The following is a 23,190-nucleotide window of genomic DNA, read 5'->3' as shown; positions in this document are numbered from 1 at the left end:
TTAAACAGATTGTCCACATTCAAAGGATTCCAAAATATCAAATGAGCATTAAAAGAATAGTAGTTTCTGCTGGTGCAGAGTAAGTAAGAAATAAAAACAAATAACCTGATGTTTAACATTCCAACCAACAAGCCTCAACATGACCCATAGAGTATAGGAGTTTTCTTTAAGGGTGTGGATTCTGTTAAGATCCGTAATAAAAGGTAAGTAATTCCAGTTCCTCTTTGTTTCTCAAAGCATTAAGCTGCAAAAAAAAATCCACAATATTGACTTTGATAGGGAAATCCACAAGATAAAGGTGAGTTTTTTTGCTATATCAATTTGAATTGACCAGCTCTTCCTCTTACAAGCATCTGAAGACACATCTTAAGGCTGACTTAAGGCTGAAATGTTTTTTTAGGGAGGAAAAAACGTTTTCTGAAATTCCAGATGAATTTATGACACAGCAGCTGTTTCTTTCTGCTAAATTTATTCCCAACCTCAGACCCTGAGTCATGTAAAGGTCAAATGAAAAAGATCCTGAAATGTTTACACTCTCAGCTGACGCCGAACATGAATGTACATGCACACAGACACACTGGCTGTCTCCATCCATGCAAATAAAAACAGAGAGGAAACCATTTATCTCTGCAGTCTTCTCCAACAGAACAATTCTTACTTCCTGCTTCCTGACATGTTGTCATGGTGATAATGTGAGCAGCAAGAAGGCTACTAATGTACAATTATATATATCTATATAAATATAGATATATATATCAACGGTAGTAGCTGAGAACAATAACTCAATATTTGTGTGTGGAACATCTGAAATACAGAAGAAAATTAGTGGATCTTCTTCCTTCAATTTCAACATAGACTTTCTCCAAATAACGTGTTACACATGCAAAGAACAAATTCTCCAAATTCCATGAAAAAAGCAAAATGTCAAAACCTTTAGTTTACCACAAAAGCGATAAAATGGAAATAAAGGGTACTGTAAGCTGGGGCACTGTGGTTTCATGTTAATAAATGTATTAGCCACGGAGCAGCTAAACTGATCAAGTCTATCTGAGCAAGCAAAAACTTCTCACTATGGGTAGGGTTGGGATTTTGCTGTTTGTTTTACTGCAGCAGCACAGTAGTGCACAAGTCAGAGGAAGTCCAGGTAAAATTCAAGCAAACTCAGATCACCTTTGCAATTAAGTAAAATAACTTTTTAGTCATCAGAACATAAGATTCAATTCAATGCACATAATGGAGACCAAAAAAAACCACAATGTGATACCAAAACCCTAATGCAAGCGTTTACGAAGACCTCACATCTGAGAGGGCAGGGCGGTTCTGGACAAAAGTTTTGTGGCCTTTTCCAGTAAACATGCAGCCGATCATTTAATAGGCTTTGGTAATCCCTTCTTAAACTGCGCTTTGGCATAATCACCAGGTGAAAGAGTACACTCTCAGTGCGGGAGTGAGAGTATTTGCAATATCTGCAGATTTCTTTTTTCCAGCTATAATTCAGTTTCTTAGATTGCCAACGCCCCCAAGAAGCTTGAACGTTTCTCTCACTTGCTGACAAAGAACATTTTGCAAAAGCAATCTAGTGATGCATTGCAGCTTGTGCATTTCAAGGAGACACAACCCTACAACAGCACAGACACTTTGAATAGAGAAACTAATTGAGCACAATGGGAATTTTTTAGGAGAGCAGCCCAGGGTCAGAGATGAATCAGTTTACTCAGAAACAATTGTTTTTAAGTTTGACCAGGCTAAGTTCTTGCAGGGTGCCACTTTTGGCTCAAAAGGTTTATCAGGATCAGAGTATCTTAGACTCTTTGCGCTCAACATGTGAGGGAAGAAACCACTTTTCCTGTATATAAAAAAAAACAGAACTCTGCTTTTATATTCTTTATTTATTACTCATAAACAACTTCTTAAGAAAAGATCATGCACTGTTTGCACAATACCTATATTTTTTGTACAAAACCATATAGGAATTGTTTCTTACCTTCTAGACAAAACACTTTTTTTATATATATAATTCTGTCATCAATGTCAGAAAAAAACATTAAATTGTTCTTTTTTACTATTTACAGTCATTGATCTGGATTTGATCCAACTTGTCTTGTGATGGAATGATTTGCAATTTTCTATCATGATTACAGATGGTTGATGGGAAACAACTTGTGACGGTACCACAAAATGACTTAAGGTTCCGTTTGGTTAATCAACAATCCAGCCTGTATGAAACACAGCTGACTTATTCCTCCTTTTACAGCCGGTCATGACACTAATGCACACAAGAGAAAGAAGAACCCAACAAAGCTGTGCAAATCATGTGCGGCTATCTGACCATACCAAACGTGGTCCCAGAACAGCCATGTGAGGTTTGTTAGATCATAACGTGCTTCCCTCCTGAGGTTTTATGGGAAGATGAGGTGCCTATAAATGCGGCTCTGCAGACAAACCAACTGAAGCCCTGTTGATGGGGATGTGAGCGGATTCAAATAAGGTCATGTTGGTTTTGGAAATATGCAGCCAGAGAAGGGGAAGAAGTAAATTTATATCACATCAGCTCAGCAGCTCATCAAAAGAACGACAACAACGGAGTTTGTTGGATTTATATGTAAAGGGATGTTTCCAAAAATTAAGCAATCAAATATTCCTTTAACAGATAACAGAAAAATGTTTTTAGAATACCTGCAGAGAAACTGGACTTTAACTTTCGCATAAATCAAAGTTGTGGGCAGTAAAAATAACTATTTTCTGTATTTATCTGTTTCGCTAAAACCTCTTTAGACCTTTGATGAATGAAGACACTCTGCATCATCTGTTTATTTGTAGATTTAAAAAACATTTGCTAAAAGTGTTAGGAATTTTGAAACACTTTTTTTATGTCAGACAATTAAAAAAAAGTTAGAAAAGTTCAAATAAGAATAAACATTTTTTTACGTTCTCCCTCAATGGGGAAACTGCCTTGTAAAACAGCAGAAAGAGAAATAAAAACAAGTCAAACTTGTTTGAGAAGGTTCTGGACTGCACACACATGTATAATTTATAAATTAATGTAATTTAGTTTTAAACAGCTTGTTTTGGTGAGGTGTAAAAAAGAAAAAGAGAAAAGGGAAAAAAAACCGCTAAACCAAAATCTTTTTTATAATAATAATAGTAATATGACTATACGTTTGGTATCAAGGTGTTTAAAAAAAGAAATCAAGTTTATCGATTTATTTGGTCTTTGTTTACAAAGTCTGCCAATGACTCACCTAAAGACTTTTTAAAAATATTAATATTGAACATTGTCATTGAGTTGGACCTTTGTTCAGGAAAAAAAAGCAAAATTACCCTTAAAACTAAATGAAAAAATGAATCAGTTATATTTTTTATGTCCATCACAAATTCCAGATTCTGAGGTAAATGGCCAAAAATTGTGGCGAAATCGAGCTCTGGTGAGCAGCCAATGATCCCATTGATCAGTTCAATTCAGTTTAATTTAGTCTGTTTTGTTTGTTAAGTTTAGTATTCTCCTATTGAATTCTATGTATTCATGATCCTTTTGATTTTATGTTTACTTTACAATTACCGGTACGAAGCCCATTAAAACGACTGTTATTGTGATTTTGGACAATACAAATAAAATTGAATTGAATTGAATTCAAAGAACCACTCCAATAGAAACAGTGTTTTTATCATGTTCTAGTGACATTTTTCTTACGATGGAGAACATTTATTGAAAAAAATAGGCAGAAATTCCATTTCTGAGTATTACTTTATTCAAATCGTTGTGAACCAGGAGCAGACGAAAAAATACCTTTGGAGAAAGAGCTTATTTGTGATGTAGGAAATACACTGGGCAGGCCACAATCTCCCTGCTCCGCTCCATTCTGATGCAGCTTCTTGCAGACAAATAGATCCATACGATCCATACGTCTTTGTTTTCCTCGTCTGAGCTGACATCTGGATCTAAACTGTACGGCTGGATAGATCTGATGTTGCTTGCCATTTTTATTGCGCTGCCAATGTTAGGTTCAGGGTGTGGGGGGCTGTAAGCAAGCGGGAGAGTACGTGAATGGAGGAATGACGGTAAGTGGGGGAAGACTTGCTCCCTGCCAACAGTCCCACCTACAACTCATAGCCAAATTTCTAATGAGCTACTGCTGCAGTACCGTATGTCCTAGAAAAATGACACCGTTTTTTGTTTTTGGCTAAAAAAAACGGCATCATTATAATTAAAAGACCACTGGAAATAGATCAATATATGATCAGAGTGGGTCTTTGAGAGCATTTTTTGCAGCTCAGTCACATCAGTTTGTTTAAAGTATGTTTGAAATCTTTGTCTGGAGTGTCAAATGACTAAAAGAAGAGCGGAGGCGGACCGAGCATTTCTGTCAACATCGGCAGAAGCGCCACCACTGTTTCCCATGGAGTGTGAAGAGAAACATGTGGATCGCCTCATCTATTCCCAGATGTGTGATGGAGAACTTGAGGTTTTTTCAAAATTATCGAGGCGAAAATGATAAAAGACCATTTGTGCAAATCCTTCCTGGGTAAGAAAAGAACCCCAGTGCTGCACACGCTCAGTCACGTGCATACAGTACGACCAACATAAACGCTGCTTGGCATTTATAGATCTGTTGGTGCCAAGCTCCTCGTGGCACAGATGGTACTAATAGAGAGAGAGAAGAGAATTGGGAGGGAGACGCAATAAGAGAGGTCTGTGACACCTTTTTTTCTCTGCCCACACTAAAGCTGCCTATTATCTAATCTTTCACACCATAGATAGAGGGGTTAGGGGCGAGAGCCAGAGAAAGGAAGACACAGTAAATGCAAGGGAAAAAAAGAGAGAAAGAAGGGGATCGTCATCTTTGCCGAAGTGGAAACACAAGGCATCTTTGTGCTGACGGACGGAAAGCACAGCTCCCTCTGACTGTTTGGGCCAAAACCTGCTTCAAACTCTTCAAAATCCTGGAAAACTGTGGCTTTTCCTGATTCCCGTGAACTCACAATACTGTAGTCATGAATAAAGGAGAAATATTTGTTGGGTTTATCTCTTAAAGTTCCACTGAAAGATATGAAAACTAAAAAAAAAGAAGAAGGAAAAACAGATGTTGGCGCTCAAAGCGTTGGAGTCAAAAAGGGTGGGAGAAAATCTTAGGGTGGATGGTTTCTCCCTCAGCTGGGTCTGTGATGTTGCAAAGTGAAATTGGAACTGCACATTTTCAGACCAATCAAATTTCCCTCAACTATAAAAACAGATGATAAACATGCCGTGTGAAGGGATTCTGCTATTTAGACTTCCTTTAGGAAAATGGTCTCATCAAACCTGTCAAAAGTTATTTCCCTAACAACTAGTGAGACTGTGAACTTACATGGCCACATTTTCTTTTTTTATAATCCAAAAATAAAGGTTTCTTCATTATATTTTGTGTTTGGAAAACCACAGAATGCAATGTCTTGTAGCAGTGACACCTGGAACACATTTACAGTAGTAACTCTGCCTAACTTGTTAAAAAGAAAACGTTTCAGTTGTCTACGAATACAAGAGGTGAATTGCAATAAAAGAAAAAAATGTACCAGCTTACGAATTCCAACGCTCCTAACTGATGTTTAATACAAACACTTAAGCTACAGGAAATAGGGAGCAGGTTTAGCTCGTGCTGGTTTGCGGCGCCTGCCGTCCGTGAAACCAGGGTTCGACTCCAGGCTGCTCCCTGTTCCCTTCTCTACCTCTGCCGGTTCCAAGCCCGGTCTGAGAAGGTTGCGTCAGGAAGGGCATCCGGCGTAAAACATTGCCAAATCTACCATGCGACTCAATCGCTGTGGCGACCCCTGATGGGAGAAGCCGAAAGTGGAAGAAGACTTAAGCTACAGGAAATGTAAAAGAGCATTCCCACACTTGAAGCCTCATACAGCGTATTGGCAACCTAACAAAGAACTGCTGAGGTCACACCTCTTCCCCCACTACATGCCACAGGAAAGGGTCATGTGTACGCCCCACAAAGACAACAGAAGAAGAGAAGACTGAGAGGGAGCTGGGTTTGCTTCTCCACATGAAACGCCATGTGCAACAACAAACTTCCACAGCTCAGACAGGGAACAGCCGCACAGAACAGACACACCTGGACTTAATTTGAAGCCACTTTATCAGTTTTTCAGAACCTTCACATATGTTTTAATTACTGAAAATACAAAGTGTCCATAAAAAAAAAGACCCAGAGAGTGTTACACACTGATTTTGCAAAAGATAACTGTACTGTCAAGTGCACGCTTTCATGCCTTTGCAAATATGAACGCATGACATTATTAGGAACAAACTGCCACGAACCTGATCACAACCCAAATCCAAGGAGTGCCACGCAAACTTGTAATGTATCTTCCAAACCCCATGTACACAAATAGAACAAACAGAGGGAGACATTACCAACCTGCTCTTTCTGTGGACGGGCACGCCACATGTTTGCTCAAATCCTGTGCTTTCACTGACTGATCAGCAGAAGTGAAGCACACAGGCAGCTCCTGTATGCACAAAGAACTGTACAGAAGAAGAAGAAGCACCCAGTCCTATAAGATCCCTTTACTGCAAACCACAAAGAGTAGTGAGAAAGGAAAAACTAACTGTGAACTCCTCAGAAAGAGGAGGAGGTGCTCCAAAACTCTGAACCAATGACAGACTGTGATTCTCCCCCCTGGGCTCGTCTCATTGGTCAGCGGAGAGCGCTGGACTTGTGGTGAGGTAGGAGGAGACCTCTGGGGGAAATACTGACACGGGCTCTGCATTTTTCTCACCACTATCCCATGTGTTTGTCTAGTGGCTGTGCTGCAGCGTCCATCCACATGTGCTCCCGTGTATTCACAGCACCTTTCTTTGCTTTGATCTGTACATATAGTCAGCCAACTACCAGTAAGACACTACAGCTGTTTCAGTGAAACCATTTGAATTTGGCTGCTTCCCCACTACCAAACGCAGACTGACAAGTCTGCAGAGGGTCTGTGGGTTAAACCGGAGGAGCTGTCCCGTTCAAAGGTTGACTGCCTCTCAGTCGCAGAAATGGAATCAATCTCTCCCTCCATCTAGAGGGTGAAATAATGTACTGCTGTGCTCACATGATGGCCGCACACACACTTAAGACCAAATGCATGCCTGCCTTCACCGCCGGACCTTTAACCTGCACTCAGCCACACCCTGATTGACCATTACTATTTGAAGTGACCACCAAAGCCTTATCCACATGTCAATCAACAACCTGAGGCACACTAACCATCAGCGACATGTGGAAAACCTTAAGTGGGACCCTTAGACGGAATAAATAGCCACTAAGGCATATTGAAACAAACTTTGCTATGCTTTGGTTTGATATTGTTCAAAAGTACAAAAAAAAGGAGAAAATTGGTTTTCACGTGTTGAATAATAGTACATACAGTAAGAAAAAAAACACCACTTTCATTACTTCCTGTTCCCAGACGGCGCTCCGTTTGCATGTTTGATTTGCGTAAATAGTAACATAGGATGGTAATTTGACTTTTTTCCAGCTAACTACATTCATCATGAGAGCAAACTCAAAATAGAGAACAGATTAAAAGTACACTGATTATAGAGGACATGGGTTGAACCTTCAAGCACAAAATTGTTGTCTACATGAGGTCATGTCAGAGAGAATCATCCACACACACACACACAAGCTGGTCCAGACACACTCAGATTATTTAACATCCACTGCTGTACTTACCAGATGTGACGAAATAGTATTTTTCAAGACACAGCTCTCACCACAGGTTTCTGGCTGTTGTCCTGTAAAGTCGTCTGTCTTCCTCATTTTCATGCCTTACCTTGAAGACGCACATTATGATTCAGCGGTCATAAATATAATGCTATCAGCTGGTAAACATGGCGCAAAGGGCAGGGAGATAACAGGAGCTGTGCAGTAGGATCACAAAAAATAAAGAAATACTTGATGTTGAAACTCTGATTGTGATCAGATTCCCACCCATGTTTATTAAAAGCCAAACTAACCTTTAGTCTTTTATGAATTAGATTCGCAATCACCACAAGTGATATCACATCACATGATTCAGACACTAAGAAAACACTGTAAAGATTACCTAGAAAGCTTTTCAGTTTTGATCTTTTAAGCTGACAAACACTTCCGTATTTTCAGTAGTTTACAGAAAGGGAGACAATCAAACTTGGAGAAATGGGCAGTTTGCACAGTGAGTTCTGGAACGTCTGTTAGGTTTTACATACAAACTGGAATTGGAGCAGCTGAGTTCACCCAGGTAAACTCATTAGCCTAGTGGTAGTGTTTTTTCCCCTGAAGCTGAAAGGCCATGGGTTCAAGTCTGCAGTTGAGTCATACCAAATATTACATATGGGACCCAATGCCTGTGTCCCACTCTGATCATGGTTTGATACATCTTCAAAGCATTCCCAATGGTCTTTTAAATATAAATATGCTGTTTTTAGTCTAAATCAAAAAACTTTTCTAGGACATAGTTTCTGCAGAGCGGCAGTAATTCATTCAAAATTTGACTTTGTGTTGCTCCGTTTCTGCAGAGCAACCTCACCCCACTTCCCCTCCTAATCATGGAGGAGAGCAGGGAGCTTGTGGCCCAAACAGCGTATTTTTTGCTTCAGAAATAAGCTCTTTTTACAAAGGATTTGAATAAAGAAATACTCAAGAATCCAATTTTAAGATTTTTTTTTTACATATGTCATCCATCATCAGAAAAACGCTACAAGAACATGAAGAACATGTTAAAACTCACCACTTTAATGGATGGGTCAAATGTGGAGAACAAATGTCTTACATCTCCTACACAATAATGGGACTTTAAATTGAAATTTTAGAGGGTATATCAATAGCCAGAAAACTTAAACTGTGCCATGCATAAGATCTGAAGAACTACACAAGCATGAGCGATCATTATGTACTGATTTATCACTTTAGAAAAGTTTATAACAGAGGGAAATATTGATAATAAAGTTGTGCTTCAATGTTTAATGGAGGTAAGATGGGGCAAAACCCCTCAGGATTGTAGTATGACCTGAAAAAATACTAGAGTATCATCTGCAAAAGAATGAACATACACAGATGAACCGAAAAGTTGATGTAAAGGTTGTGGGGCCACAGCACAGAGCCTTGAGGCACTCCTTTGAAAACTTAAACTATAAAAAGAAGCTAATTTAGTCAGTCGATATGCTGTTATCATACTTGTGTCTCATTTCAGAAGAATACCATAATTGTAACATTTGCAGTTTACTTGGTATCTTAGACTAACTCTGATGAAAATCATGAACATTTTGATTATTGTTTTATTCTAATAGATGTTAATCAGGAACAGATGTAAAAAATGCAGTTTAAAAAAGATTGAATTTATGCTGGGCAGGAGACAAGCTCCCTGCTCCACTCTGCAACAGGGCAGGTGGGGGGAGGGGGCAGGGTATCGGTTCCTCCCACAACCCAGAGGGGAATTTCTAATAAAATGCTGCTGCGCTGCAGAAACTATGTTCTGGAAAACAGCTGTGTTTTGGTTTAATTTTATTTTATCTAAAAAGTGGTGTATTGAAAGACCACTGGGGATGCTTTAAAAATAACTCAAAAGGTGACTGGAGAATTGTGTCAAATAAGTAAGACTGTAAGATGCTGTACTCCTTAAATTAACCCCAATCAGAGCTGAGGTTGGGAGGGAGAAGGGAAAAAGGCACGTCATTTACAAAACCACAATCAGTGTCCAAAAAGATAAACAGGAAGTTGATCCCTCCTTGTTTTATAGAATTTTTCAAAGTATTATCTGTGACTGATATTTTATAGGAAGAAAAATTATATAAGAAGCGGTGTTTTGCGTTAAAGGAAAAGTTTTAATTTAGTTTTCACATTTTATTCTTAAGCTAATAAGTTGTATTGCTCTATTTACTCTAACTATTCTATTAGTTTTATGAAATCTTCTATGCCAGGCTCTACTCAATAAAGCACATCATAAAACAGGATTTTATGCTTTTGTTGTGATATTTTACACATATTTTATCATGAACTCCTAAAACCATGCTTACTAAAAACATTTTTCCTGCAAAGCAAAAGAGAAAATCACAACACTTTATGTGTTAAATCAATATAAATATTGAGTTCACGTTAAGTTTTACATTGCGGCTGTGATAAGAGGCTTTTATTGTCCTGGGGGCATTTAAGGAGTTGCCCAAATGAAACCTTATTTTTGTTTCTTCAGACTTAAATTCAAAAACGTTTCAGGATTGATTTAAAAAACTGAACTTGGAAGTCAAGAGTTGTGCGCAAGCTGATTCTTTGTGTTTTTAATAAAACTTCAGTGAACCAAATAATAGGTTTGATGAAAACTCAACCAACCATAAAAAGAGATGATTTTTCTTTTTAAAAAATACATTCTCACAGGACCTTTCTTCCTAGCAGAGCTAAGATGTGATTTGTGTCACACTTTAACTTTCTTAACCATCACGTGGACGAATTTACGCTCTGAAAGATTTGTTTTGTGGGGGCTAAAAACGCTGTCCACATTGGTGGCGCCTGTAGGTGTCGTTGCAGCTCTGGACCCGCAGCAGAGCGCCCCTCACCTCCTCCTTATGAACAGCATCACTTCACCTGATGTTGTTTTGCACACTGGGAATCAGGATCCTCTGCACGCCGCATCTAACGCGTCTAAAGCACCTCAAGCTGGATTTCTTTTGCCTTTGACTCATTTTATTCCCGATAAACTACTCCATGAAGCCTTTTTGGAAAATGCTGAAAATTCGTCGCTCTTTCCTGATTTTTGTGAGTTTCATAAAACTGTCTCCTTTTTCTCACACGGTCTTTGTGTTCACCTTGGTGGTTGTTTTTCCGTTTGGGTTTGAGTGACTTTGGAAATGCGGAGTTTCTTCTTGGATGTGGGTCCATCCCTGCCACCCTATCACTACATCATCGCTTGAAGCTCACTCACTGTCACCCGCCGCCCGACGTGACTCACTAACCGATCAGCTGCCCTGGGTTTGTCTGCCCTGCGGGAAGTTGCTGGACGTGACGGGACTTGTGTTTGTTCTTTCGTTTTAACACTAAAAGAAATACCATTAAGTAAGGATAAAAAACAGAAATGCTGATTTTCTATGTTTTTATTTCTAAAACGTCCCGATGACAACAATTCAGCTGACAAAAATGTGATTGATGTGCCTTAGGACCTCAGCTGGAGGTTTGGCTGATGGTTTAGATGCCACAAACATATATATTTGCTATGTCTGTGTCCGGGTAATATTGTATTTCCTGCGCAAAGAAAACGCTTTTACGCAGTGGGTGCCCGTGACATTCGCTTTTACGCACCAACGCTGCGCAATTGCCGCTAACCTCGGTGCCCAGACGGAGATGGGAGGAGAAAAACTCCTCTCCGGGGGGCATGAGGAGTATCCGACTCAAGGTGACTTCAGCAGCCAGGGGCAGCCGCGGTCCCGTGAATAGTTGCGGCGCCAGCATGCCCTCCTGGCCCAATGACTCTGAGTGTCTCCCTCCAAACTGCAGCTGGGAGGAGACCAACAACGGCACTCGGAACCTGGAGTTTTCTCTGCCACCACTTAATTATTACTCCATTCCTCTCCTTGCGGCCATAACCGTCGCGTGCACACTACTGTTTCTGGTTGGAGTGACCGGAAACGTCATGACTATTCTGGTGGTAGGCAGGTACAGGGACATGCGAACTACTACCAACTTATACCTGTGCAGCATGGCTGTTTCCGACCTGCTTATTTTCCTCTGCATGCCTCTGGACCTGTACCGCATGTGGAGGTACAGGCCCTGGCGCCTCGGGGATGCGCTCTGCAAACTCTTTCAGTTTGTGTCGGAGTCGTGCACGTACTCAACCATACTGAGCATCACTGCGCTGTCCGTGGAGCGCTACCTGGCCATATGTTTCCCGTTACGCGCAAAGGCTTTGGTCACCAAAAGGCGTGTGCGCGCTCTGATTTGTTTCCTTTGGACAGTGTCTCTTTTGAGCGCTGGCCCCGTGTTCGTCATGGTGGGAGTGGAGAGGGACATCACGGAGCCTCCCAACTTCAGCTCATGGATCAACGAGACTGGCTTGTTTTTGGACGTTGGGGACACGCGGGAGTGCAGGATGACGCACTACGCCGTGGAGTCTGGACTGATGGAGGCCATGGTGTGGCTCAGCTCAGTTTTCTTCTTCATGCCAGTGTTCTGTCTAACAGTGCTCTACAGCCTCATAGGCCGTCGGCTGTGGCAGAGGCACAGGGAAACGAGCGTAAGCTCCCGAGTGGCCCACAGGGACAAAAGCAACAGACAAACCATCAAGATGCTCGGTAAGTTTGAAGGGTGCGCCAATTAAATAAAAAATACGCACCAGACGCATCAATATAATTATGACTTTTCAAAACAAACATTGTTTCTCTTTGTTTAAAGAATAAGTCCTCATCCACTTACAAGTCTTCCCTTCTTTGCTCCTCTTCTTCCTGCAGTGGTGGTTGTGCTGGCCTTTGTCCTTTGCTGGTTACCGTTCCACGTGGGTCGGTACCTGCAGTTCCGGTCTCTCGACGCGCCCTCCCCATTACTGTCCGTGTTGTCTGAGTACTGCAGCATGGTGTCCGTGGTTCTCTTCTACCTGAGCGCCGCAATAAACCCGGTCCTCTACAACACCATGTCCTGGAAATACCGGGGTGCAGCGGCGCGCCTCTTTGGCCTCGCAGACAATCACCCGGCACGGGGCCGCACCGCCAGCACCGTGAAGGGAGACAGCTCCATCGGATGGACAGAATCCACAATCAGCCTGTGAGCTGATGGTCCAAGTTTGTTGTTGCTGTTGTTTTTTCATTCTCATCTTCAGAAAAGTCACCAAAAAGCCATAACTTCCGTCAGGTCAGAGACTGTCTGCAAAGATAAAAAGGAAAAAGCAACAAAAACTGTAGACTAAAAACTGCGGTTCCAAGTGTTTTCCCGCCGATTGTTTCCACAAGTGCCATAGATTCATGCAAGACAATGAGAAGATGGGCGCTCACACCTCAAGTGCTCCAGATGAACGCTCGCCAATGCATGCGCATACATGCTCCTTAAAGAGCCACATTCTTTGACAAATGCCTTATTTTGCTTCCATGCTCAAAATGTAAAAAAAAAAGACTGAGGGGAAGATATAACACACATTCATTGTGTTACATCTGCTGCGCATTATATCTTACACAAGACTCTGTCGGGCAGGAACTTCTGAATTTTCTGAGGGGCCCAGGTTGAAAAAACTGCAGGGGATCAAATTCAGAACAAATACATAAAACATTAATACAATGAAAATATGGATGTTATGATTACTTTAAATCTAATGTAAAGGTTAATTGCTTGAAAAATCAAAAGAGCTACATAAACCAAACCAAAACATATCAGCAATGAAAAACTGAATTATAACTTTGGAAAAAAATAAAGAGAGCATTTTATTTAAAATGTACAAAAATTAGCTTTTAAAACGTTTTTTTTAAAGTTGGTACAAGAACAATATGCAACAAATGTTTAAAGGTCGTTTGAAGTTGGTCAACTCTCAGGGGTCACCCTTAGAGTCTCCCAAGGATTTGGCAAATAGGCTTTTTGGTGTCACAAAACTTCATCCTGATGTCAGAAATGTTGCTTTGGAGACCATTAAAGGATCTGGGAAGTTGTCATATATTTTTAGCATTGGTTCAGGTTCCTCAAATCGTCTTGTTAAGAGATATAATTCTGCTGCACTAAAGGTGCAGGAGAATGTAAAACTAAAGGTTGCTGTTACTCAACATAGTGGTCTTGGGGTCTGCAGTCTTTCAGATTTTTGCCATTTCTAAATATCCTTTGGAAAAACATCTCTAATGTGGTTTTCAGGTTCATTTGGTTTTTTTTTTTTTGGTTTTTTTTTAACCCTTGTGCTATCCTAGGCACTTTAACATTGGGAGTTGGGTCATCTAGACCCACTAGACAGTGCGCTGAACCTTTTTTCATCAATGATTTGTGATCTTCACTGGTTTCCATGGATTACATGAAATCTTTCCACCTTTATCCACCTTTGTCATGGTAGGATAACACGTCGATGGTCATCTTGACCCCGTAGGATAGCACAAGGGTTAAAAGCAGACCTCGACTGTTCTAGGATGTATTGATTAGGAGATTGTTCTTAAAAGTTTAAACCATCCTGTATACATTTTTTTTTACAAAAAAGAAAAAAGCAGATCATAATATACCCAAATGATCCCGAATGTTAAATCAAAATCTTCAAACAAATATGTCCCCCTGACTTTAAATTTGTTCTAAAAAAATTAAATGGGCCATGACTTGAAAAGAAAAATTTAATAAAAGTTTGTATCTTGGGTTTGATCATCTGAACTCAGAGGACCTTTGAACTGCCAGGAAATGTATTCATTTGTAAATAGATGCTTTATAGAGTTGATACTGTGAAATCTACAGTTCAAATCACAACAGCCTCAACAAAATTTACAGCTTATTCCATAAAAAATGTACAGTGCTTGTATGACATTATTTATTAAAATATTGAATGTAAAAAAAGACAAAAACATCCTTTTTATTCTTAAAAAATTGTGATGCTCATCTGATGCTTTTATGTTTCTGTGATAAAGTATTGTCTAAAAAGGAAAACTTTGCATTTTGTTATTTATCATTTTTGTGTCAATACTTTGTACTTTAGCTAACATTTGCATAAAATATCTTTTCTTCTCAGGCAGACGTTGGATTTCTGCGTTCAGTCGAGTGAAACAGAGCATCAAGCATTTACTGCCCTGATCTGAAGCAGAGAAGATTAAAACTGTCGTCTAACAGAAGAAAGCGCTCAGTTTAAACTCTCACTTCGACTTTTCAATGTGAAAAATGTATCTATGTGCCACTTATGGCAAAATCCCCCCCCCCCTGCATACTCTGGGTTCCTCCAATGTCCTTGAAAGATGGTCTAACAAGAAATGTCACGATTCAGGCGTTTGTTTTTTGTTAGATAACACAAACTCAAAAAACTGAGCCATGTGGAAAACTGGGTGAGAAATTCTAAAGAGACTGCTTTTTTTTTCTAAATAAAACCGTAAAATGAATCCAGAACTCTACAAAACTGATTTATCAGCTTACCTGCAGCATTTGGGTGCAGGGAGACCCAAAGTCAGGGGGCAAATATCTGCAAAAAGGGTCACTGCTCCTTCTATTTGGAGAGGATTGTAAAAGCCTAACCAAACTCTTTGAAGACCATTTACAGACAAAAAGCATTTAAGGCAGCTGCCACTGTGGACACTAGAAAACATTTGCAAAATGTTTAAATCCTCAACAACAGAACACATGTAAAAGTAGTTTGGAAGAGCTTCTAATTGCTTCTAATACAACTGTATCCTATAAATATACTAAGCCGAAGAGGATTTTTTTTTTAAAAGCAGAAACACCAGAAATTCACAGCTAAGCATCAGCTGTGGTGGAAGTATGATGATTTGGGGTTGCTTTGAAAGGGATTCATCAATAAATTCTTGTGTATGCCATTACACACACACAAGACCTACTGTGCAAAGACAAAAGACTGGAGAAAAGTATGAATCTAAAGATGATTATAATCAGTCCACATGAAAAATACAGAAATGATTCATTGTCGATGTGAGTTCATTTTGATTTTTGATCCAGGACACCAGAAACACATGGAATTCTGCAATTTGTTTAAAAATGTTACATTTAAATAATGCTCAAAAATGATTTTCAACATGACTAGATTTGTTTGTAGAACATCTGCTCCTTGGATTTTTTCTCGACAAAAAGAGATATACTTTTTTTTTTTTTTTTTTACTTTTTTTGAGGAATTTTCACCCCGTCTTTCTGTTATACAAAAGTGGATGAGGAAAAAATATGGAGTTCTGCAGGTTTGGGGGACTACGTGTGCAAAACTGCCCTTTCTGTGAGTGCTTTTTAGGGACATAAGCAGGATAAGCATGCAATTATTTCAATTGGTGTACAGCTTAATGTAAAAATCACTGGAAAGAACAGCAAGAAAAGACTGAATCTACCAAAAGAAACACCTTTACTGAGTTTTTGCTGCAGAATTTTAGAATAATGAAAATGTTTGCAACACGTGTTCATTTAGAGGAGCTCTAAAAGTATAAAAATCTATTTTCAGTCCTGTGTGTTTATCTTCTGTTAAAATGAAAGTACTGCTGATAAATCTGAAAGATTCAAATCAATAAAAAGAAAATGTCAGGTAAACAGAGGCTTAAGATTTTCTGATGAAAAATGAGACGCAGCTGCAATCCAAGTCAGAAAAATTAAAACATTTATTGGGCATAAATATATTATATATACGCTACCGATACAGTTACGTCTTACATACATAGGGTAGTATTTGCAAAAAAACTATACATTAAAATTGATATGGCAGTTTCTTTTTATATAATGCATATGAAATTGTCTAACATTTACAATAAAAGAAGAAAAAAAAATGCATGAGTTTGCCTTTTTTTTTGTGTTTTCTCTTTTTAAAAATCGTTTGTCAAATGGCAGACCGTGACAACATTGGAATGTTTGCTCGTAGATCATGAGGTAAAAAATACGTCTCTTTAATTTGCTTTAAAAAATACTTAAATACCAGCAAGTCTCTGTACGTTTGTCTAATCGCCAATATTTCAGTCAAAAAAAAAAAAGAAGAAAATTCTCTTTTTACTGGAGAAGAATATTACAGAAAAATCATAAACAATAGCTCAGAAGGCACAGACTTGGGGGGGGGGGGGGGGGGGGGGGTTGGTTGCTGGATAAAAGAAAAAAAAAAATGACCTGGTTTTTCTAGTATTAACCAAATGTGAAAAACCTGCGAGGTGGGAGGTAAGACGGGTGGGCTTCGGTAAAAAAAAAAAAAAATTGCCAGCATTTGGAAAATCGAACATAAAAAGGGAGTACCACAAAGCCTATCAGTTTACACTGTGATGATTGTTCCACACATTTGTTACTGACCAATGCGAGTGAAGCAAAAACATCACTGCCTTTAAGGAATCTATTCCAATTCAAGGCTGGGTAGACACAACGAGCACATCTGGATAAGGCACCGAAGAGTCGCTTCCTTGGTGCGGTAGTTTGCATTCTGTGGAGCACGGGGCCACGCTCCAGTAATGCCAATGTCACAGTGGTGCCAACGGCAGAATAATGCCAATGAACGTAACAGTAAGCGTTGGCAGTAGTGTTCGAAACGGAGCAAAGAGGGTCCTTGCTCGTCGCGTCTTAATGCTCGACACAAGAAAAGTGCTTCAACTTTGTTAGTAATAAGGAATCTCTTCTATAGCTCTATAGATATCTCTGTATATCATTTCTTTAACAAAAACATTGGATACAAAACGCTCACTACTGCTACACCAGCACTAGCCCGAAACAAGAATCATCCAAGTTCTCGCCTGCCTGAAGTCTGGCCGTGATTTTTTTTTTGTTTTCTGTCCTTATCTCTCAGTTGGCTCTCCTCAGAAAGGGGCTACACCTCTTTAAAAAAAATGGCGCATTTTTCTTTGTTAAAAAACAAAACAAAACAAACAATTAGAAGAGATAACATGAACAGAAGCATAATCACAGATCAAGTTAATGCTTTTTTTCTTTCTGAGAATAATAATGTTAATAATAATCATAATGCTGTGTCATTACTGAAGAACATCACAGAACCCTTAAGATTAACTGCAAAAGCAACAGCTACTGGAGGATTAAAAAAAAGCCTGTGCTTTGGTGTTAAAAATGTAAAAAGATATCAGAAGCTTAATTATAACAGTATTTAGATTAAAAAAAAAAAAAAAAAGGCTGGTTATCCCAAAACAGAGGACTTGAACTGACCCAAAAGCCGGGTTTGCTACATATCTCTAAGCGTTGCAGGAAAAAAAACAAAAAAAAAACAGGAGATGAATCAACAACATACATTTGGTTACATGTTTGAATGACAGCTGCAAGAACTGATGAGCTACAGGCTGCTAGAGAAACACTTAAAGGGTTACTATGAAAAGGAATGCTGGCTTTAATCATAAAATCTAACATAGATCCATTAGAGAGAAAAAAAACATGCTACAAGAAAAATTAGTATAGAACTACAATTGTCTCTTAACCTTTAAACAATAAATAAATGAAGATTGCACTGTAATTGGCATGTAAAGTACTGTATGCAAATACATAGTATAAATAAAAAACTAGAAAAGAACTCTACCTTATCTTTCCCACCAACTTTGGCAAAGTTTTTCTTTCCTTTTTTTTTTTTAGCTAGTAAACCACTTTGCTTGCGAACACAGCAAGGCACAGCAAAGAAGAAGGTTGGGGGTGGGGGGGTGGGTGGGTGTTAACAGTTTTGTTAAAGAGAGAAGAGATCAAGGTCAATAAGGTGATGAAAGGATAACTTGTCCCCACTGTGAGGAACGTTACAGGCTGCCAATCACAGTTAAGCATGCCCAAACCCCCCCATGGAAGATTTTTTTTTTTTATACGCAGGTCGGTGGGGTGACGTCCAGGGTTTACCATGTTATAAAATGGGCTGTACCTTGGCTTGTTTTCTTTGCAAGATGTGGGGAAAATCAGGGGCAACATGTTTTTGAAATGCTGACTTAATTAGAAGGATGAGACGGATGAAGAGCAAGTGGGAGGGGCCTAAGACAACAGCAAAGCAGCCGCCATTAAAAAAAAAAGAAGAAGAAAAAAAGTATAGAGGAACATGAGCAGATGAAAAACAAGAGGAAGACTCTTCAAATGATTCACAGATGAGCAGGAGGGAGGAGCTTCTGGTCTAGTCTGACTTGCAGACGCCTAAATTTTCTTTTTTTCTGAGGGGGGGTTGTTGTGAGTTTAAGCTGACTTGTTATGGTCTCCCCTGTTAAAAAACGTAGCTGCAAGAATGGGACTATAGCTCCGTGTTAGTACCTCTGGGTCTGTGATGCTGCAGGCATCCCACTCATATAGAGATGGAGGGTGGAGGCGTTCAGAAAAGTTATTCCCCCCCCAGCCTGGCTCTCTAAAGCCAGTCCATGACTTTGGCGCGACTTCGAGCAGAGTTTGAGAGCTCCTTCAAACGTGTGCAAGCTTCTGACCTCAGATCTCCTGTTCATGAGAACCACACATCCGCTTTAATAATGTACTTCACACCTTACATTACCATCAGTTAAAACACATCAATTATAGATATTTGCTATAAAATACATATATTGTATATATGTATATATTAGTTTACCGGTTTTCCATTCTTTCTTAAACATATAAAATCACAGGATAGCAGCATTTTACACTGTAGATAGATTGCATCACTTTGGTAGCTGAGTGAGTATTGAATGATAAAAGCTGAGCAGATTGAAAAAAATGCGTCTTTCTCATTGTCGCTGCAAGAATGCATCGGCCTCTTTGTGTATGAGAGCAGGCGGAATGAAAAGCTAAAGCTTTAAAGGCAAAGGGTTGAATGTGCAGAGTGTAGGCAACAGCGTAAAAACAAAACAAACCAACGGGGGAATTAAGGCAGTGACCGTCCAAAAATCTACTAAGTACAAAATAGGATACAAAATAAAAACATGCAAGGCAGTGTGAGGAGCGTGTGCTTTGCTCACGGCGGTTTTAAGGCTTGATCAACTTTGTTTTCCGAATGAAGTGTGGAGCTTCCTTGAAAGAAACCCTCTGGAAATGATCCAAAGACGACAGAAGAGTTGAGAGAAAAAAAACGCAACGGACAGAAGCCAGAAAGTGACATTTAAAAGCCTGAATCGATACTTTGACTAGAAAAAAAACCAAAAGACATACATAGCCTTAAAAATACATCAAGTGTTTTTGATTTCATTCGGTTCTTTCATAGACATTTTAAAAAGTTTTTTTTTTTTTCTGTGATTTTGCTTTTCTCTTTCTATCCTATTGTTTCATTTCCCTCACTTCATGAAGAAGTACTGCAGCAAGCAGGCGATGAGGATGGAGAGGCCCGCAAACACGCACACGATCAGCGCCGCGAAGCGCTCGTCGCTGGAGATAAGCCCCGCCCCATTGCCATTCTCCGCGGTGCACTGTTCCCCCGCCACGCTTGCCTCCTGGCGACGCAACGTGAACAAGGACGAGGGGCTAAGTGGTCCGCTTAGCTCCTGGCACGTATCCTGGCAACGCCGGCACGCACCGACTCGGAAACGATAGTCTGTGTTTCCTTGGAGACCGGAGATCTGAAATGCAGCCTTCTCTCCCTTAAAAACCTGCAAGAAGAGGGGGAATTTTAGAGCCAAGAAGTCTGAAAAACTTCAGTGTTCAAGTATTTGTTTTGGAACCTGCAAAGTACGTTTATCTTAAAAGACCCACCCCGACGAAAATTGTTTTTTGCTGTTTTTAACATTTTCTTGTGACATATATAAAAAAGTTAAGCTAAATACTGGATTTTTGAGTATTTCTTTACTCAAACTGTTGTGAATCAAGAGCAGATGAAAAAATGCAGTTGGAAGACACCCGTAACAGTGACGTAGAAGCTAAAAGCGGCAAACCCCAAGCTCCCTGCTTTACTGCATCCACTTGTAGAAGACTAGATCAAAGTGCTTCTTGGATTTCCTTGTCTGAGCTGGAATCTGGCTCAAAACTGTATGGCTGGATAGCTCCAATATATTGCTCGCCATTTTTGATGCACTGCTAATGTTAGGAGGTGTGAGGGGCTGTAAGCTAGCCCTCACAGTCCCAACCCATCAGTCAGAGTTGAATTTCTAACGAACTCCTGCCCTGGGGGAGCGGTGAGCTGCAGACACAGCCGCGCTTGGGAACCATTTGGTGGTTTAACCCCCCCAAATCAACCGCTTAATGCAGAGTGTCAAGTCGGCATTGGGACCCATTTTTAGAGTCTTTGGCATGACTGGGCCTGGGTTAGAACTCACGACCTTCCAGCCACAGGGGGAATCCTCTACCACAAGGTCACTGAGCTGGTTGTTTTCTATGACCAAGATAACAATATCGTTTTTTTTGGCTAAAAACAGCGTGAATTAAAAGACCACTGTGAGTGGTATATATTTAACTATATATGTTGGTTTCATTAATAATTAGTGAGTTAACATTGACTTATTGTCAAGGACACTTTTGCAGAACATTGGGCCTCTACAGAGGAAGATTCCTAAACTACAAGGAGTGGATTTCCGGTGGGTTCGCTGTTTACGCCATCAACTATAGTATGAAAAGTCAAAGCCTTATGGGTGCATTGATGTAGTCTGCATGTAATCTGGATGGAGGGGTACACAACCAACTTATTTTAAGTAATGCATGGCTTTTTCCTCGTAAAATTATAACTTTTTCTCATATCTTTACGGGTTTATTCTCGTAAAATGTTGACTTTTTTCTCATCCTTTTATGACTTTATTCTCCTCAATTTGAGTTTTTTTCCCATACTTTTATGAATATTCTTGTGCATGAATTTATTTTGATTTTTATAGTGGCCCTAATACTCCACTGTATTAAATAAACCAAAACATGATCAGAATGGGACTTTAAGAAAGAGATCCCAGACTCTTTTCATTTCATTTAATCCAACCAAAGTTACATTTAAAGAGCAGGCATTAGGTGACATTATTAACATCTGAGTTGTGATGTTGTGAAAGCTGATCATACACATTCCTGTTACACAACTGTTCCCATTGCTCCATTTTCGTCTGGAGCTGAGGATCAACAGCTTTCTGTAATTGAATTTCAGAGTGTAAAACTGATGTGAAGATAAATGGCTCTTTGCCTGCTGCAGCTGCAGGCGCCCAAAGCAAGTTTGAAAAGTGACCTAAAGACATTTTATCAAGTGATTTAAGAATTTAGGGTATTGCAGCTTAAAGCTTCAATACCTCTTAAAATTACTGTCCAGGTATGTTGAGCTTTACTCCTCAGACTAGATAGATCTGTAGGCACTCAAATGAATACAACATTTTGTCTCTTAATAAAAAATGATTATGCTTTAAATATGGGTAAAGAATGAACTCTGCTCAGGAGTTAAAGGGTTGGCATAGACACGTGTGTGTGTGTGTGTGTGCGTGAGACACACCTGTCGGTATTCAGACTCCCGTCCCACCAGAACCTGCAGCACGTAGCTTATAGGATCTCCTCTCATTGGTGGAATAGTCTCCCATGTGATCTCACATGTGTTCCCCTCCAGCTGGTGCACCCTGGGGGCTGCAGGATGTAAACGCAACAAAATATTAATTCCAGTACAAAAATCGTAATTAAAAACTGCTAAAATACTTAATGGAAGCACGAGACTTAGTTGAAAGTGCATTGAAGACCAAAAAGAATGGAAACAAAATATAAAAAAAAGCATTTATTTAAAAGTAGAGCTACTCTATAGGATTCTAAAAAAGGCAGATAAAATAACGAGAGAAATCATTAAGGTGGGAATGTATGATTGCGGATACAGTGACACCTTTGTGGAAAAAGGGACTTCCAACCAAATGCTTTAGAAGAGTGGAAAGTAAAGTTACCCAGAGATGCTAACATTCATCCATTCATTCATCTAACTGTTCCTCCACCCACCCCATCTATTCATTCCCACATCTACCCACTCATTTCTCTGTTCATCCAACAATCCATTTACCAATCTCACCATCTGTCCATTACATCATCCATCTATCCACCCAACAATCCATTCACCAGTTCATTCTAACACACATCCCTCCATTGACTGTATGTCATCTGTATGATCAAAAATCCATTCACCAGTCCATCCATCTATCGATCTGTCCAATCATTAATCTACTCATCCATCTCTCCACCCAACAGTCCGTTCACCGATCCATCCATTTACCCATCCATCCAAATAACAATATGTTTACAAATCCAACCATCTATCCATCCATCCTTCTTGGGTGTTTCATTGTTTTATTTTTTTTTAATAATTCTGTCAATCAACAACTCAAAAGTATTGTCTTATTTGATTATTTAATTTTCAATTAAATTTAATTTTTTTGTTATTTTTGAACATTTCAAGTCATTTCAGTGAGCATTGTGGACTTTCTTTCTTTAAGTGAGGGGTACCAACAATTTTGTCCACCACTGTACATGCTCCAATTCATCCATCCCCTCGTTCACACATGCTACTGTCACAGCCACTCACTCACCCATCCATTCATACACCTGCCATCCATCCTTCCATCCATTCATCCATTATCTATCAGGGGATAAGTCAATAAGGAAGCTCGGGCCTCCGTTTCTTGTCCATAACATTTAGATGACTAGAGAACAACCCAATTTCTTGCTCATTTCCTGGTTAATGCTCGCTTTGGGTAATACTCAT

At 39.6% G+C, this 23,190-nt stretch overlaps 3 protein-coding genes across 9 annotated transcripts in view; 1 reads left to right on the top strand and 2 right to left on the bottom strand.

The window, feature by feature from the left end:
* Nucleotides 1-12,542, bottom strand: part of pld1a (phospholipase D1a) — a 37,994-nt gene extending 25,452 nt beyond the window's left edge. The window contains exon 1 of one of the 4 annotated variants that reach the window (XM_020713736.3): nt 12,408-12,542. The gene's annotated coding sequence lies outside the window, so the exon portion shown is untranslated. Of the gene's footprint in view, nt 1-6,401; nt 6,626-7,703; nt 7,876-12,407 lie in introns of those variants that run through there. The other 3 variants (XM_011490171.4, XM_011490170.4, XM_023951379.2) reach the window with 3 other exon arrangements.
* Nucleotides 10,610-14,868, top strand: ghsra (growth hormone secretagogue receptor a). Its single transcript, XM_004082164.5, has 3 exons — nt 10,610-12,286; nt 12,443-12,752; nt 14,671-14,868. Exons 1-3 carry the CDS (start codon nt 11,371-11,373, stop codon nt 14,735-14,737), a joined length of 1,293 nt encoding a protein of 430 aa, XP_004082212.3. The 5' UTR covers nt 10,610-11,370; the 3' UTR covers nt 14,738-14,868.
* Nucleotides 14,869-16,225: 1,357 nt separating this feature from the next.
* fndc3ba (fibronectin type III domain containing 3Ba) overlaps nt 16,226-23,190 on the bottom strand; it is a 100,496-nt gene continuing 93,531 nt past the window's right edge. For all 4 annotated transcript variants that reach the window (XM_004082165.5, XM_011490172.3, XM_020713392.3 and 1 more), the window contains 2 exons: nt 21,946-22,073; nt 16,226-20,140 (listed from right to left, as the gene is read on the bottom strand). In XM_004082165.5, the coding sequence (XP_004082213.1) occupies nt 19,829-20,140; nt 21,946-22,073 (440 nt within the window). In that variant the 3' untranslated portion in view covers nt 16,226-19,828. The remainder of the gene's footprint in view (nt 20,141-21,945; nt 22,074-23,190) is intronic.

The sequence above is a fragment of the Oryzias latipes genome, chromosome 22 (genome assembly GCF_053564925.1).
Source record: "Oryzias latipes strain Hd-rR chromosome 22, Olatipes_Hd-rR_3.1".
Taxonomy (NCBI): domain Eukaryota; kingdom Metazoa; phylum Chordata; class Actinopteri; order Beloniformes; family Adrianichthyidae; genus Oryzias; species Oryzias latipes.
Note: the sequence above shows the minus strand (reverse complement) of the source record. Positions and strands in the feature narration are given on the sequence as shown.

Bases quoted from the DNA above. Each gene is read 5' to 3' on its own strand.
- ghsra (XM_004082164.5), top strand. From the start codon at position 11,371: ATGAGGAGTATCCGACTCAAGGTGACTTCAGCAGCCAGGGGCAGCCGC. The intron at 12,287-12,442 runs GTAAGTTTGAAG...TTCTTCCTGCAG, and splicing joins ACAAACCATCAAGATGCTCG to TGGTGGTTGTGCTGGCCTTT. The intron at 12,753-14,670 runs GTGAGCTGATGG...TTTTCTTCTCAG, and splicing joins ACAGAATCCACAATCAGCCT to GCAGACGTTGGATTTCTGCG.